Here is an 18100-nt window from a genome sequence, read left to right on the forward strand (position 1 = left end):
TGTGTTGAAAGAATTAAATGAGAAGACATCTAGAACGGGCAGCGAATCTTTGCTGTGCTATGCTTTGAGAGTATCACAAATGATGAAAGAATATCTGCTTTTACACGTGCAGACTAGTTAATGTGACTCAGGGCATTGTGGAAAACCAAAACATCCTTTTGAGGTGACTGTAATCAATAGACTAGGAAAGCACTAAGTTTTTTATTTTTTTTGATGTCTAGAGCAGCATAAAACAGATTGTTATTTTAAACTACGTAGGAGGTGCTTTTAAAAGTATTCACTGAGGTGACTGAAGTGACATGCAGGTTTCTTATAAGCTAATACATATGGAAAGTTACATGATCAGTTGGAATATTTGGTTATATAGATAACTTTGAACTCAATAATGGGAGACAATGAGATAAAATGTATACTTTTATATTGGGAACTATATGTATGTATATGTGTGTGTTTATTTCTTTTAAAGAAGAATTTTGTAAACTCACAATAAGACAGACTTTATTAGTGGGTGCTCTGTAGAGGTTCTGGGAGAGTAGGGTGCAGGAGAGGCATGGAAGCTATAATTCCCTTCTCAGGGTCTTGACCTCTGCATCTCTGCATATATAACCTAAGTAGTATCTAATAAACTCTTGTGTGTAATAATAATAATATGATGGCACACCTGTCACAGATGTATTTCACAAGGAAGCAGACTTGGGGAGTTATTAATTATTTTAAAATTTAACCCTTTAATTTCTGTTACAAAAATGTAGTTGGCATTCTTGTGGCTTATTAAATAAGTATTAAATGTTTAGCACATGCTATGAAGATAGTGTACTGCTAGAAGCTCTAAAGCAAAATAAGCTACGGTGGCATATCACTATTTTACAAAGGACAGAGCCCAGAGATGTAAAATCACTAATAATAAATGACATATGAATTTTTTTCCTGGCTTGTGGGATAACATCATGGAAACCCTATGATCCTGTGAATAATCACCAAGGATCAGAACAGAAAGTGACTTTTGCGATATCCACAGGTAGTGGGGACTGTTAAGGGGGATGACTGAAATCTCCAGTGGTCAACTGCTTCCCTGTCAACTCATTCAGGCTCTTGGAACCTCAGCTTCTCAATTATAAAATGAAAGCATTGGATTAGTCTCTGATGCCCTTTCTGCCCCCACCCGGGTAGCAGACAGGCAGCAAAGGCAGCAAAGGATGTTCCCCCGTTCTATAAACTTACCCTTTCAGCAGTGAGTAGTCAGGGTTGAGGAACTGCTTCTGGGATACACAGTATCTAACTGGGGAATTAAAATGTATCTCTATATATTAAGTTGAAGGCTTCTCCACTGCAGAGCATTCTGAATGACCTGGACTCAGCAACTTGGTGTCTAGGACAGGTTTCAGAGGTAAATATGGCGGGCAGGCAGGTATGGTGTGTAGCCACCAGTGAATTGGCACCGAAAGCCTGGGCCAGAGGAATCAAAGGGCAACTGAATGATTTGATGACAGCGCCCCAGACATCATCTTGGAAGTTACACTCACCACTTGGACTCCTGCTGCATTGGCAAATTGTTAATACACATAACAAATATGATATAAATACACATGACAAATGATACAATGTAGCCATAGGTCCACAGTTAACAATCTCTGTCACATAGTGCTAGGGCTCAAATGAATAAGAGGGCTACTCTTATTTTTCCTAAAATGATCAGAGCTTGGCACTGCATGTACGGTTTGATAAGTGGCCATCATTATTTTCTCTCACATATAACTTGCATTTCTCCTGCCTTTCCTTTTGATGTCTACAGAGGAGTGTATTCAGTTATTACAAAGGCTATCGAGGATGATAAAAGTCTGAACTTGGCCATTCCAAACAGTACCACGCCAAAGTGCTACTCCCGATCCTCCATTCTTACTTGCAGCTCATAAGCATCCGTGTGCAGGGACTGATTAATTTGGCCTATTTTGAATCTTTGGACCCATTCTTACTCCATCACCAGTATAGTGTTATCCTAAATGTGAGGTTTTTCAAGAGGGAGTAGAGGAACTTTTGCCCCTTAAGGGGTATGTAGAAGTATCTGAATGTATGAGTGTGTTTTTATAACCCCAGGAGGGAGCAGGGTTACACCTGCCAAATACCAGCTAGAAGGGAAGAATTGTACTAATTTCTTAAAGTGCCTGGGGCAGCCTCGTCCTCCACTACAGCAGGTCATCCCAGCCAGCGTTGACAGCAATATAGAGTTTGAGAAACCTTGCCCTAATCTCTTAGGTGACAAGGAATTGCTCACTGTGCTCAGCACTCTGGAAGCCTTATTATGGTCATAGTTTGTTTTATTCTTAGGGTGCCCCCTATATTAGAAGCTATCCTCTCTCTCTCTCTCTCTCTCTCTCTCTCTCTCTCTCTCTCTCTCTCTCCTTCTTTCTTTCTTTGGCCTTTTCTCACCTCACATTTGGCTACTGGAATTTTCTTTTGGGCTAGGGAGATAGCAAGTTCCTAAGTTTGGTCCTCACAACCCATATTTAAAGAGCTGACTGTGTGATGACCTGTGCTTGCAGCCCCAACACCAGGGAGGCGAAGACAGAGCTCGATGTCTACCTCACTTGACAAGTTCCAGGCCAGTGAGAGGGACCCTGAAAACCAAGGTGGACAGTAACTGTGGAAGCTCCCGAGGTTGTTGTTCTCTTGCTTCTGTGTGTGTCTAATGTCTCTGTAGCTTTAATCCACGCTTCCTTCCCTAACCTCTTTCTTTTTCTTTTCGCACTTCCCTGCCCTTACTCTCTAGACCATGTGAGTTGTGATAAATTTGCTCTAGTAACACAACTCATGCAGCCAATAAACCTGTTTGGCATCACCTTTATGACAAGTCCTGGGAATGGCCAGATGGGTAATACAATGTCCCACATTTCAGGCTGCTCACCTTCTAACAGGTGAAATAGCTGTACAAAAGTAATTACAGTGAGGGTCTTAGGTGTGGGAGGAACTCAGGGAAGAGGTAAGCTATCTCTACCTGAGGAGGTCAGTGAGCTCCGTTTCGAAGAGGGAGGGGATTCTGGCAAAGAACAAGGAGTGGTGACAAGGCTAAGCAGACTTTGAGTGCTGCATTGGGGAGCTGGCACACTTTCCTGCTGGTATTTGGAGTATAGAGACAGATGAAAGACAGAAATCATTAGTGTTACAGAACCAGGCTTGGTGTGGTGGTATCTGACTGTATTCCCAGCACTCAGGAGGCAGAGGCAGGAGAATCATTCCAAGTTCAAGGTCAGACTGAGCTACACAGTAAGATCCTGTCTCAAAACATGAAACACAATAATTACAGAATCAACTCCATGGGAAGAAGGATAAGCGTAGGGCCAGCTTTGAGACAGACATCAAACTGTTTGCTCAAGTAGGAAGAACTTTCTAGAGAAAGAAAAAGAAAAGCCTTCACCTGGGGCATGTGAATCAGAGCACATGCAATGGTGCACCTTAACTCACTCCTGCCTGTCAACTCATGAACACTGGAAGTAGTCTACAACAGGACCATGATGCAGAGGGGCCAGTCCCTGTCTCCTAAGATAGACCTCTACATACACCCAGTGGGGGAAGACTAAAGATTGTGAATATTAATTTCTAGGAGGTAGGAAGGGTAATTTAGAAAAAGTAAATCTATAACAGTTTATAGAAATACGAAGAAGAGGGTGTTTCTCATTTCCTCTTAGGGACTTGAATTAAATTGCCATAATTTATTACAAATTTGGCTTGGGAAAAAAAATCTGACATCGTTTTTGTCTGTTTCTATTTAAAGGTCTGAGAATACCTTTTGTATGAAATTATGTCTATTCCTTAGTGCACGGCTGTCTGTAAACCACTGGAAAGAAATCACTGACCACGGAGCAGGAAAGATGCTAAAGAGATTAGCAGTCTCCACATGTACACTGTAGGCTGGCCTCCAGAAGAACATTATCCTATTTTCCCAAAGATAATGTGGGCTTGTTCCTGAGGCTAATCCTGAGCCTGATCCGTGGCTGCTGCTCCATTATCCCATGTCGTAATTTTCCATGTCATCTAAATTTATTAAAATTCCTTAGTATGACAGTTTCAATGAGTAAACATTCCGCATGCTGCATTTCTGCCACGTGAGTAATTCCCTGACAAGTACCAGACCTTGGCAGTGGCGGGCTGACCGAAAACTGTGTTCAGCTTTCAGAGTGGTGAAACCCGTGATGTGTAACACCTTGGTGTCCTTGAACTTAGATGCTGACTTAAAAAAACAAAACACCAAGGAAATTGTGATATCTAAATTTAATAGAGTGGAGCTCTTATATTGTTATAAGGCCCCAAAAGCATATCAACATTACCGAAGAGCTCATTTTCTCGATGGGAAAGACCTTATGCTGTTCCATTTCTCTCCCTGTGGCTTGTTCATGGCTCAAGTGTGGTCTGCATTAGGTTAACAAAGGGGGTAAATGAACGCCAGAGGTAACATGTGGGAGCCAGATTCTTGTCTGTTAATAGCGAACCTACTCGAACTGGAAGGACTGAGAGGCTGGTGTTTTGCGGAAGATATTAAGGTCCTCCCAGGGAGTCAGCAATGTGACTTTACCACACCGCTCCCTAACCCGGGTTTGGACAGCCGCCATATTGCCTGCTGGCCGAGTCTCTCCAGCAAGCTCTCTGAGGGTTACATCATCTTTACTTCACCAGCCCAACACGTTCCATCTGCTAAAACAGAAAGCATGGCGGCTGATGGCGGTTTTTCCCCAAAATAAAAACAGAGAAGCTGCAGGAGCTGTTCCTGTTAATTTTAAGACGTATTAATTGCTTTGAAAAGCCTATTGAGCTTAAGCAGGCCAAGCGTAGTCAGTTGCCATGGCGTTTCTTATACGACAGAGATGAGCGAGTGCAGAGCAACCTTTCTGCCGCTGTGTTAGAAGCTCAATAGATATTTCCACATTGGAATGATGCAACAACTCGGGGTGTGCACCGTGGCTACCTGTGGTTGCCCAGGAGTCACACCACCTACTTAGCTAGGCTTAGTGGGAGGTGCCAGGTGTGTCCTTTATCAAGCAAGAATTATGTGAGGCGCACAATTGCTAAATCTTTTAAATTGCCTTCCTTTCCCATCCTCCCAAGCGTTTAAAGATATTTGCTAGTGGTCCTGGGAGTTAGGAAAATGATGGCGCACAACGTATGGTAAATAAAAGATGCTCCTGCTAAGTCACGCCTGAGTCACACACAGTTTGCGTACATACATATTCTTATGTGCCCATATTACACTCGAAAACGCGTTTACTGTCAATATCGACTTTCCTTTTGCCACTTGTGAAATTTCTTTTCTTTTTACTCTTTTCTTTTTTTCTTTTCTTTTTTTTCAGAGACAGGGTTTCTCTGTGTAGCCCTGGCTGTCCTGGAATTCACTCTGTAGACCAGGCTGGCCTCGAACTCAGAATTCCGCCTGCCTCTGCCTCCCAAGTGCTGGGATTAAAGGCGTGCGCCACCGCGCCCGGCTCACTTGTGAAATTTCTTAGGAGAGATGACCTTGTTTTGTTTTTCCGTTATGTTCAAGGTCTCTGGGGAACAAGACTCATGGAAGAGAGCAACGCCAACCGAGAGAAGTACCTGAAAAGTGTGTTACGGGAGCTGGTCACTTACCTCTTTTTCCTCGTAGTCTTGTGCATCTGTGAGTACACGCCCTGCCCCTCTCGTGGCAATGTCAGTCACGGGTGAAAAGTTCGTGAGCACCAGGAGGGGCCAGGCAGCAGTTTTCCTCTCAGTGTGGGGACGGTCTCTGCTCACCGGTTCATTATCGGCTGTGATCTACTGTACAGTGAGATGCGCCGAGCAGCCTGCCATACACACAGATCCCAGCCAAGGGGTTTGGAGGCTAGATCCTGTAACAGCAAATATTCCGCTTCCATCCGTGTGTAACCGCTCACACTGCTTGTGTCAGCTTCTGTCTTGCAAAGGCCCCTTTTGGATGCTGACAGTTTACATCATTCAGCGTGTGATTTGGAAGAAACTAGGCTTTAAGGGAAAGCCGTCTGATCCGAGTTTTCTTCCATCTCGCTTACTTTGGTGTGTTAGTGCATTCTCTGCTGAGTGAGGGGAGGGAAGCCATAGATAGCACAGAACCAGTCTCTGGAAGCTTTTGCAAGTCCAGAAAAGTCACAGGCAAATCATCTATCCTGAGCTAAAGCATGCTGAAGCAAGGGTTTTAAAAATATTTTTTAGCGTGTGTGTGTGTGTGTGTGTGTGTGTGTGTGTGTGTGTGCACGTGCGTGCTCGTGCATATGAGCAACCATGCCCCTGTGGAGGGCAGCTTTGTAAAGTCATTTCTCTTTCTGCTTTTACACAGGTTCCAATTTGAACTCAAGTGGTCAGGCTTGCTTGGTAAAGGCCATCTTCCTGGCCCTGAAGCACAGATTTTTTTGTTGTGTCTTCTCTGAGGCCTCTTATAGAGACATGGAAGCCAGTTTGGTCACCTCCATGGCCAGGCTCTTCCTAACCTCTCCTAAGGAGAAAGGCAACTCTTCCGGTGTACACTGAGAGAGTCTTAACAATTGACCCCTATATAGAAAGAGTCCATCCTTTTTGAGAGAATCAGAACTTAATCAGTAGTTTAATAATGTTTTTCAGCCGGGTGTGGTGGTGCACGCCTTTAATCCCAGCACTCGGGAGGCAGAAGCAGACAGATTTCTGAGTTTGAGGCCAGCCTGGTCTACAAAGTGAGTTCCAGGTCAGCCAGGGCTACACAGAGAAACCCTGTCTTGATACCCCCCCACAAATGTTTTTCAGTGGGAGAGTGGAGAGCTGGCTTGGCAGTTAAGAGCCCTGGCTGTGCTTCCAGAGGATCTGGGTTTGATTCTCACACCCACAGGGTCACTCACAACCAAGTGCAACTCTAGTTCCAGGGATCCAACACCCTTTTCTGGTCTCAGTGTGCATCGGACACACACATGAGGCACAGGTGTACATGCAGGCAAATGTGTACACATACATTAAAAAAAAAAAAACCCAAAACAAAAACTGGTGTTATTTCTGTAACTGGTCATCTTGGATTTATAAGGGCTGAAAGCTTTTTTGCAGAAATTTAAATTTTTTACTGAATTATTAAAAATAAAATAAATGTTGAATGCAAAAAACTAAGAAACCATTTAAATTTCTTAATGTGTAGTTGTTAGGAGTTAAGATCTCAGAGGCCACATACCCTTTGTATCTTCTTGTTATTTATGTGTGCACATATGTGTGAAGGTGTGTGCACCTGTGTATGTAGGTGTGTGCATGTGTGTGTAGGTGCATATGCATGTGTGTGTAGGAGTATGCACCTATGTGTGTAAGTATGTGTGCGTATGTGTGTAGGAACTTGTGCACCTATGTGTGTAGGAGTGTGCAGGTGTGTGTAGGTGTGTGCACTTGTGTGTAGGTTTGTTCACATGAGTGTATAGGCACTTGTGCACCTGTATGTGTAGATGTGTCCATGTGTGTGTACGTGCGTGTGCACCCATGGGTAGGTATGCGTGTGCACATGTATGGAGCTGTGTGTGCACATGAGTGTGTAGGTGCATATCTTCCTCAGTTACAGCCCCCTTAGTTTTTAAGACAGGACGTCTAACTAACTAACAGCTTGCCAGGTACCTTGGCTGGCCAGCAAACCCCTCAGATATGAACTTGGGTCCCTCTCAGCCCTCTGTTTACATCCTTTGAGACTTTGCCTGCTAACTAGAAACTTAAATACAAAATGAAGGATTTTTTTGTAAGCTAAAAATATTATGTGAAAAAAGTCATTGTTTTGGGTTTTTTCTTACCAATTTTCTGTCACTTGTATTGGGCCTTCCCTTGTGTGCATCTTCATCTGTTTTCCTTATTTATATGCCCTAGAATAAGCAGGTAGATTAATAAAAAAAAGTAAAAATGAAAATATTCTCAAGTGTAATTCACATGAGAGAAGTCCCAAATGAGATTCACATTATTACTTTCTGTTTTAAGAACCTATCATTTATTTATGATGCTTGGGAGATGTGCCAAATTATTAAATATTTAATTTAATACCTACTATGAAGATAGTAGCCTTACTGCAGCTATAAGACATAATAATCTCAGGTAACAAAGCATAACATTCAAACAGAGGCGATCTAGAAATTTAAAATAAGTAACCACAAACAAGCTTTAAAATGACATTTATTTGTTTTTCTTTTTCCTTTGAAAAAAGAAAGCTTTATTCAGGAAACAACTTTTATGAGGCATAACTTAGGATCCATCTGCATGGGCATCTGTTTCATTTGTGTCTTAGGGTTTTACTGCTGTGAGCAGATACCATGATCAAGGCAACTTTTTTTTTAGTTAGGTATTTTCTTCATTTACATTTCAAATGCTATCCCAAAAGTCCCCCGTTACCCCCCCACACACTCCCCTACCCACCCACTCCCACTTCTTGGCCCTGGCATTCCCCTGTACTGGGGCATATAAAGTTTGCAAGACCAAGGGGTCTCTCTTTCCAATGATGGCCGGCTAGGCCATCTTCTGCTACATATGCAGCTAGAGACACGAGCTCTGGGGGTACTGGTTAGTTCATATTGTTGTTCCACCTATAGGGTTGCAGACCCCTTTAGCTCCTTGGGTACTTTCTCTAGCTCCTCTATTGGGGGCCCTGTGTTCCATCCAATAGCTGACTGTGAGCATCCACTTCTGTGTTTGCCAGGCACCGGCATAGCCTCACAAGAGACAGCTATATCAGGGTCCTTTTAGCAAAATTTGCTGGTGTATGCAATGGTGTCAGTGTTTGCAGGCTGATATATGGGATGGATCCCCGGGTGTGGCAGTCTCTAGATGGTCCATCCTTTCGTCTCAGCTCCAAACTTTGTCTCTGTAACTCCTTCCATGGGTGTTTTGTTCCCAATTCTAAGCAGGGGCAAAGTGTCCACGTTTTGGTCTTCATTCTTCTTGAGTTTCATGTGTTTTGCAAATTGTATCTTGTATCTTGGGTATTCTAAGTTTCTGGGCTAATATCCACTTATCAGTGAGTACATATCATGTGAGTTCTTTTGTGATTTGGTTACCTCAGGATGATACCCTCCAGATCCATCCATTTGCCTAGGAATTTCATAAATTCATTCTTTTTAATAACCGAGTAGTACTCCATTGTGTAAATATACCACATTTTCTGTATCCATTCCTCTGTTGAGTGGCATCTGGGTTCTTTCCAGCTTCTGGCTATTATAAATAAGGCTGCTATGAACATAGTGGAGCATGTGTCCTTCTTACCAGTTGGAACATCTTCTGGATATATTCAAAGCAACTCTTATAAGAACAACATTTAATTGGGACTGGCTTACAGGTTCAAAGGTTCAGTCCATTGTCATCAAGGTGGGAGCATGGCAGCATCCAGGCAGGCATGGTGCAGGAGGAGCTGAGAGTTCTACGTCTTCATCTGAAGGCTGCTAGCAATACTGGCTTCCAGGCAGCTGGGATGGCAGTCTTAAAATGGCATTAAAGCCCATGCCCACAGTGGCACACCTAGTCCAACAAAGCCATACTTCCTAATAGTGCCACTCCCTGGTACAAGCATATACAGAGCATCACAATTTGTTTTCTAACATACAGAGTTCTAACACGGTTAATCCAGCTTGAGCACATTTCTGTCATCTCAGGATTTGTTTCTCTTTCTGGCTGCAGCTGGCCTTTGTCCTTGATCCCCTCCCTTCCCTTTGGTTCTCAGCTCTTCCATCGCTGCATTCTGCTGTCTTGGCACTTTGCCGTGCCTTTTGACTAATACCTGCCTCTCTCCCCAGCCCTTGGCAGCCCACCATTCTACTACTATGAGCTCAGCATATTACATTCCTTCCCTTTATGCCATTTTAAAAGACATGCTTTCTAACACAGAAACGCTAAGATGTAATGTGCATATTGCATTGAAGTTCAGGCAGCAAGAGGTGAGATATTTCAGACTTTCTTGTTCTGAGCTGTTGGAGCACGGAACACTGAGGTTGGCTTTGTTCCTAGCACAGGAGTGGCGCTTAAATATCAAACCACACTGGTTTTAACATTAACATGTCCATTAGAATATGTCAGCATTTTCAAACACCACATATGCAAACATGCTTCTAATGCCAAGGAAGCCCAGAGTTTGACAAATTATCCAGACTAAGCATCAGAATTGCCAAGAGAATTTAACAAAAAAAAAAAGTTGATAGTTTTTCTAGATCATCTGAGTCAGAGCTTCTTCCATCTGAAGAAAAGCAAGTTTTCAGGTGGACTTTATGGGAATGAGGCCAAAGAACTAAACTGGCGACCAAGAGCTTCCGAAACCTAACTGAACACTTGCATTTTCTTGTTTTAGAAAGTCTGTGGGGTTTTTTTTTCTTTCTTTCTTATCTTTCACTATAACCATGAGACTTTTTTTTTCTATCAATAGGTACAATTTTTTTGTTTGTTTTTGGTTTGTTTTTGTTTTTTTTTTCGAGTCAGGGTTTCTCTGTATAGCCCTGGCTGTCCTGGAGCTCACTCTGTAGACCAGGCTGGCCTCAAACTCAGAAATTCACCAGCCTCTGCTTCCCGAGTGCTGGGATTAAAGACGTGAGTCACCACGCCCGGCTAATAGGTACAATTTTTACATTGAGTTAGGTTCTATTTTTTTGAGGAAACCCTGACAGGACCTTGGCTGCAGACATGGCGGTCCCTGAACAAGTCAGAGGGAGCACACCAGTGAGCAGCGTCCTCTATAGTCTCGGCTTCACTTCATGTCTTCAAGCTCCTGCCCTAGGTTCCCTCTGTGATGGAGTGAAAACTAAAACATGAAATACGTCCTTTCCCCAGGTTGCTTTGTCATCATGGAAACATGGCAATAGAAAGCGACTGAAAGGAGTGTAACTCTTATGTTTCCACTCGAGTTCACACTGCGCAAATATCTTCCTTCACACACATCTCTCGACATTGGCTCCAGAGAAAGCTTGCAGCATTGTTGAGCTCATTTTCAAAGGTCAAGCTCAGGAGGGTCACTAGCTGTTCAAGATCCTGGGGCACCTTCACCCTCTGTTGTGAGCCCAGAGGTAGCTGGTCTGAATGGAGCTGGCGGAGCTGCTCGCCCAGGCTGTCTGAGGTTGAGCTGCCGCTGACATATCCTCACACCGTTGCTGCTGTGGGCATATGTAGAAATGTCACTCCCAAATAACTGGCTCAGTCTTATCCTGACACAGTTCACAAACAGTTCATGGTGGCCCATCATTGTCAGCACTAGAAGTATCATTTTCTGGTGTCCAGTAGGGGGCGCAACACAGTAGAATTTCACTTCACGTTAAGTGAAGCCGAGAAAGCTACTACTGATCTTGAGAATTTTAACAAAAGCCAGGTCTGAAGAACAATAAGAAGACAAGAAGGGACCCTGGTGTCTATACCGTGCTTAAAAGTCTCTACTTTTAACCTATCAACAAATAATTTCCAAGAGCAACCATCTTATAGGTAAAACACAAGAAAATGTTCCAAATTAACCAGCAACCCCCAAGTACGATTCTAGTTTCACAGTAATTGAAAATAATCAACCGAGTCATTATTCGACTCTAAGGATTCTTCCATCCTCACTCTGTGTCACCTCTGTCCCCTGTATTGACAGGATTCCCAGGCATCGATGCTCAGGGCATTACAGCTGCATCCTTCCCTCTGTGGGGGTGGAGGGAGGGGGAGAGGTGTCCGGGCAGAACACTCGCTGAGGACCTGCAAGTTCCTCGTTTGGAGGGAAAGGTCACTTCTTTACACTCATGCCCTGGAATTATTTAGTGTACTCTCTCCGCATGGTTGCACAAATTATGAATTTATGTAAATGTCTTGCTTATGTGATTGCTTAAGATGAACGCTCAAATACATGTTGGGTCACCACTGCCCATGTTCCTTCTTTAACAATCTTAGTTTGATGTTGCTTGAAAACAGAAGAGTAAGAGAGACAAACTGACCAATGGTTTGAGCAGAGCTAGTTTAAGACACGGTGTAATTACGGAATCAAGAAATCATCATCTGTGTTCATCGCTGCAGACAAAAGATGAAAAAGAAACAAATGCCTTCTCTTGAAGCTTCATGTTTCAAGCAAATTATATTATGTACAGCGTATTACACCCGTGGTCATCAGAATTCCAGCAGAACACAGTATCTGCTAAATGCTGAAAGTTTTAATTCTCAAAACTTATCATTACATACGATGTGTACACAGAAGCAGCCATGCCATGGTGTAGATATGGAGGTCAAAGGGCAACCTTTGGGAATCAGTTTTCTCTTCTCTTCTTTACACGGGTTTCAGGAATCAGACTCAGGTTGGCAGGAGTTGTTGCGCGCGCTCAACTGGCCAGGAAGAACGACGCTGCTACAGGATCCTTCTGCACACGTTTATTCAGTCCTGTTTCTTCTTTCTCTATATTTCCCTTGTTTATATCTCCCTTGTTTATATCTCCCTTGTTTATATATCTCCCTTGTTTATATATCGCCTTGTTTTTATATCTCCCTTGTTTTTATATCTCCCTTGTTTTTATATCTCTCCCGAACCCTGGGCCTCTCACTCCTTTTATACTCTCTCTCATCCACGAACCGCAGGCCACGCCACCTCACCAGGCACGCAGCTTCAGCTAATCAGGGCAGCAGGGGCAAATCTCCACCAAATTGGATTCACCTGTATCCTGGTACACCTGTGCAGCACTCAAGATGTTTGTGGCTTATATGAGGAAGTCAGGTGCAAGTCATATGACTTAGCTGCAGTCCCTGGCGCCTTTGGGACTGCCGCCACACCCGCTCCCCACAATTCCCCCTTTTTTCTTTTTTGGCAGAGAGAATGTCTGTAGATAGCCCCTCGCAGCCATGCCCCTTACCCGTCCTTGGGTGACAAACAGCATTGGTTTGATCCCTGTCTTAGGTTGGTGACATGCCCAGGGAGTCTTATCACTGACTACCTCTCAATCATGCCAAGCCACTCCTGGGGAGATTGTGTTTTGCTTGTGGCAGGTGCATCAAAAGGCCAGGATGTTACTTAACCTATGGCCAGATCTTAATTGCTGCAAGCAAGCCTCATGGGTGAAGGTAGAGGTCTGATCCCCAGTGTGCAAGCATAGGGGCCCTACACAAAACCATCCCTTAGGCTCATCACCCAGAGAGGTCTTGGCCAGCTCCCGTGTCGTTTTTCCTGGGGGAAGGGAACTAGGACACTGAACCTTCATGCAATCAGACGTGCCTTCCACAGGATGCCAACAGCAAGCTATCCTCTGTGCAGTGCTTAGCCTCGCACCCCACGGCATAACGCAGCATAATTTCTTTTAGAGCAGCAAACCGAATCTGAGGAGATTGTCCCGCCTCCTCTGCAGCAAAAGCCTATGCTACCATGGCGAAAGTGCGGGCCGCACACTGCACCTAACACATGTGCCAAACACAAAACACACACACACTATAACAAGCATACATCCCAGGGCTCTCATCCCCGCTCATCTTCCCTGGAGCAAGGGATAGATGGCCAGCGGGGCTATCTCTTTAAGGGGAATTCAGGGATCAAAAAGCGTGGAAAAATTTGAACGTCATGTCGAGCTGGTATCGGCTTCTGGAACACCGAAAGGATCTCTCATCTCGGCTCCATTGTTTGTGCTTGTGGGAATATCCACCACATCCACAGGGGCAACTGGATCAGGAGCCTCATTCTTGCAGCGTCTCACCAATCTCTCCGGCACCCAAAGAGGTTCCATCTGGTCCTGTGGAAACACACAAACAGACCCTCTCGCCCACGTCAACACCTGATCTACTCGATCCCCAGGGGGGATGGACACAATACCTCGTGGTGATGAGACCTTAACCTCAATCACCTGTGTGTCCATCTGGGGAGTCAATATGAGAGTCAAGTTTTCACTAACTTCCCCTCTGTTAGGCAATGATTTCCACGCCCTTATAGGAATCTGATTCACCTGCTCAAACACCTGCACTGGATATCCTGTCTGTTGTTGTGCAAATCTACCTTGATCAAGCAGCATATCTCTATCCCATGCAAATTCAGCTTGATCAGTGAAAATAGGACATCCCAGCAAGGAGAATCTATCCTCTTTCCAGACCTCCGGACAGAAGGTCTGCCCATAGATGGCTGACGAGGAGGCATAGGGAGGGGGAGCAAAAGCTAATTCGCCTTCCTCCTCCGCCTCAGCTCTTTTATTTTGTCCTTTCTGTCCACCTGATAACACTGTGTCTCCTTTCTTTTTCCTTTTTCTTTTTAAGCACTTCTCTTCCTCTGACATACTTTCTTGTTGCTCTGTAAGGATTTTCTGACCTGTCTTGACTGCCTCTACACACAGTTTCAAACAGTAACAGAGTCCATATATCAGAACAAACAAGACCAAAACTATCAGACCTACCCACAAAGGGTCAATAGAAGAAAAAAGCATAACTACACAGCGAGGATCTATTGATCACTACACTGAGGTTATCATAGTTCCTTAACTTGTCCCCAAACTGGGAACCTTAACGTGTCCCAAACTGGGAACCTTTCGTTACCTTGTGCCTGCTTCCTGGCAACTTTATGCTTGCCTCTATTTTATCCGAGGTCCTTCCCAAACTCCTGGGTTACTTTGTGCCTACTTCCTGGCAACTTTATGCTCACCTCTATTTTATCCGAGGTCCTTCCCAAACTCCTGGGGTCGCAAGTTTCACTCACCGTGAACTTACCCTGCCGGCAACCACTGACTGCTGAAAGTTCTGAACTCGGTGGGGGAGTCGGTTCCCCGTACGGGCCACCAATTGTCACGCCCGCTCTCGACCAGCAAGAACGACGCGACCACCAGTCCTTCTAACAGCAGTTTATTCAGTCTTCATCTTTCTTCTTTCTCTTCATCAGTACCGTTCCCCAGCTGAAGAGTTCTGAATCCATGCCAGATCCTTCTCAACAGTCTGTTTTACGGGAACCTTTATTAACCGCTTCTTCCCCGTTATGCAGTTCTGAATCCTCCCTGTAGCAGGGGGTCTTCGCTCTTGCCTGAAGATGTTTCTTTTCCCGGGTTTCAGCACCACTTGTTGCGTCTGCTCTCTCAACTGGCCAGGAAGAACGACGCTGCTACAGGATCCTTCTGCACACGTTTATTCAGTCCTGTTTCTTCTTTCTCTATATTTCCCTTGTTTATATCTCCCTTGTTTATATCTCCCTTGTTTATATATCTCCCTTGTTTATATATCGCCTTGTTTTTATATCTCCCTTGTTTTTATATCTCCCTTGTTTTTATATCTCTCCCGAACCCTGGGCCTCTCACTCCTTTTATACTCTCTCTCATCCACGAACCGCAGGCCACGCCACCTCACCAGGCACGCAGCTTCAGCTAATCAGGGCAGCAGGGGCAAATCTCCACCAAATTGGATTCACCTGTATCCTGGTACACCTGTGCAGCACTCAAGATGTTTGTGGCTTATATGAGGAAGTCAGGTGCAAGTCATATGACTTAGCTGCAGTCCCTGGCGCCTTTGGGACTGCCGCCACACCCGCTCCCCACAAGGAGTAATAAGTGATATATACCTTTTCCATTGAGCCACCTTGCTACACATTTCTTACATTAACAGAGATAGATCACCTACAATATTGGTGGGAGAAGGGAGGGAAAGAGCTGACCTTATGTGACATTACCTACAATGTCTGCCTACCAGGAAGGGTCCCTTCGTGGAGGCTGTGAGCTATGTAGCTATGTGAGCTCGTCCCCTCTTGATGCTCACTTGATACTTTGTGTCTTCCAGTGACCTACGGCATGATGAGCTCCAATGTGTACTACTACACTCGGACACTGTCACAGCTATTCATAGACACCCCAGTGTCGAAAACAGAGAAAACCAACTTTAAAACTCTTTCTTCCATGGAGGACTTCTGGAAGGTATTCAGCCATGACTAGAAGTACACCCTTGTCTCTGTGAATTACTGACTTGGTATAGTAAATTCAACCCATAAGTATCTTCAGGAGATGTGAGTTATGTGAAGTTATTTAGAGTTCCTGTCCCCTTCAGTATTCATGGAGAACGCTGAAAGTGCTTTCCGCAGAGATGAACGTTTTACACCTTTTATTTAATTCCTATAATGATCTTATCTAGTGCATACTGATGCCGTGGACCCCTGTTTGTAAACAATGCAGGTGAGATTCAGGGTGTGTGTGGTCACATGGCTAGAAAAGACCTGGAGATGAGAGAGAGAGAGAGAGAGAGAGAGAGAGAGAGAGAGAGAGAGAGAGATAGATACATGGTAGCTGCTTCTTGGTAGCTTACTGTTCTCTCAATCATCCATAAGTCTGTAAATGATGACTGAGAATTTCCCTATGATCCAAGTCCCAAGTAGAAGTTTGGGTGTCATACACTGCTCTATTTTTTGTGATTTGTGTCTTTGTTGGCAGTGGCATGTCCTTCTCCCCTTCCCAGCTCCACGAACTACCTAATAAGACATGAACACATTATTTCAAAGGTCTGCTACTGTAAAATTCAGCCCAGCCTCTTCTCCAATTCTAAGCTCTGACTTGCAGACTGTGGGCAATGACTAACATTGAGACCGTGATAAGCCAGTGCTAAAATGGCAGGTCGATTTCAGTTACTTTGAATAAAGCACCGTAAATCCTCTAGAGTAGCTAACTATCACACCTTACTGAGCTGATCCCATGATGTGGTGCTCAGAATCTAGGAAGGCTGGAGAGGAAATGAAAAAGGAAGTTATTGTTTCTCCCAGAGAAATAATCTACAGCATTCTTACTAAAACCCCGAAGGCAGAGCCCTTGATTCCAGACAGGAAATGCTGAGCCACTGCATCTTTTGATATGTGATGCTTGTCATTAGAACCCACAGTGGTCCAACCCTGACCTTCCCCTACCTCTGTATGGCAGGTCCCTGTGGATACCCTGGTAATACATGGAGAGGTTGTTACATCTGTTCTCCCTAGAAGAAGAGCCTTTTGTACAAACATGAAGCATCTCACATGTACCATTCCATGTCAGTAAATGCAGAGAGGAGGGGCGGGGCCGGTGGACTGACTCTACATGTAGCAAAATAATACAGGTAGAAAAAAGATCCAGTACAAAAGGCAATTAATTGGCCTTATATATATATATTTTTATATAACACACCCATCTCAGTTGATAGTCCCAGCACAGAAATCAGATATATTTTTATATTTTTATATAATATATATTTTATATTTTATATATATATTTTTTTTTAAAAATATATATTTTTATAAAACACACCCATCTCAGTTGATAGTCCCAGCACAGAAATCAGATTATATTGATACTGTGTCAGGTGCTAACCACACAAAGGATGAATTTTCCAAATGTGGGAACCAGCTTAAGGAACCCTACACAAGTCAAATAACTCAGCAAATAACAGTAAGATACAAACCCAAGTCTTTCTGACAACATAGACTCCCTCAGTACTTCTGCTTGCTCTTATGATCCGGGTAGAAGCCAGCCAGCCTGAGTTTGGAAACTATCCAAAATCTTTCCTTGCAGTTCACCGAAGGCTCCTTCCTGGATGGGCTGTACTGGAAGGCACAGACCAGCAACCACACGCAAGCTGACAACCGAAGCTTTATCTTCTATGAGAACCTGCTGCTAGGAGTGCCGCGTCTACGCCAACTCCGAGTCAGAAACGGATCCTGCTCCATCCCTCAGGACCTGCGAGATGAAATTAAAGAGTGCTATGACGTCTACTCCGTCAGCAGTGAGGACAGAGCTCCATTTGGACCGCGGAATGGAACTGCGTGCGTATCTGTGACGTATGCCAGTGCTTATCTGTGACGTATGCCCAGCGCATGCGTTTCACTTTTCATTCATCTGTTCTCAGACAACTGAATGGTAGGCTCTGTGACATATGCCCGGTGCGTATCTGTGACGTATGTGTGTGTATCTGTGATGAATGTGTGGGTGAGTATGTGTGACGTTTGCCCAGTGCCTGGAGTTCACTTTTCATTTATTCATTCTCAGACAACTTTACCAAAAAGATGCCTCCAGCGGACTTGGGTCAAGTTGATGTTTGTTCCTTGTTTTCTCTAACGTATTTACCTTTTTGTTTCTGTTGCCTGTTTTCAAAATGACTGAGTTGTTCACCATACAGCCCAAGAAAAAGCCTCTAGAAGTTTTATTATTCAGTATTATTTTTATAGGACAAATAA

The 18100-nt window shown here is 44.1% G+C and overlaps 1 protein-coding gene across 4 annotated transcripts in view; it reads left to right on the forward strand.

Moving 5' to 3' along the window:
* Window positions 1-18100, forward strand: part of Pkd2 (polycystin 2, transient receptor potential cation channel) — a 51838-nt gene that overhangs the window by 7371 nt on the left and 26367 nt on the right. For all 4 annotated transcript variants that reach the window (XR_001784633.2, XR_003955591.1, XM_006534815.4 and 1 more), the window contains exons 2-4: window positions 5531-5644; window positions 15691-15824; window positions 17439-17689. Coding sequence is in view for 2 of the 4 variants with exons in the window: in XM_006534815.4 (XP_006534878.1) it covers window positions 5531-5644; window positions 15691-15824; window positions 17439-17689 (499 nt within the window). In the remaining 2 variants the exon portion in view is untranslated. The remainder of the gene's footprint in view (window positions 1-5530; window positions 5645-15690; window positions 15825-17438; window positions 17690-18100) is intronic.

Source organism: Mus musculus, chromosome 5 (assembly GCF_000001635.26).
Source record: "Mus musculus strain C57BL/6J chromosome 5, GRCm38.p6 C57BL/6J".
Classification (NCBI taxonomy): domain Eukaryota; kingdom Metazoa; phylum Chordata; class Mammalia; order Rodentia; family Muridae; genus Mus; species Mus musculus.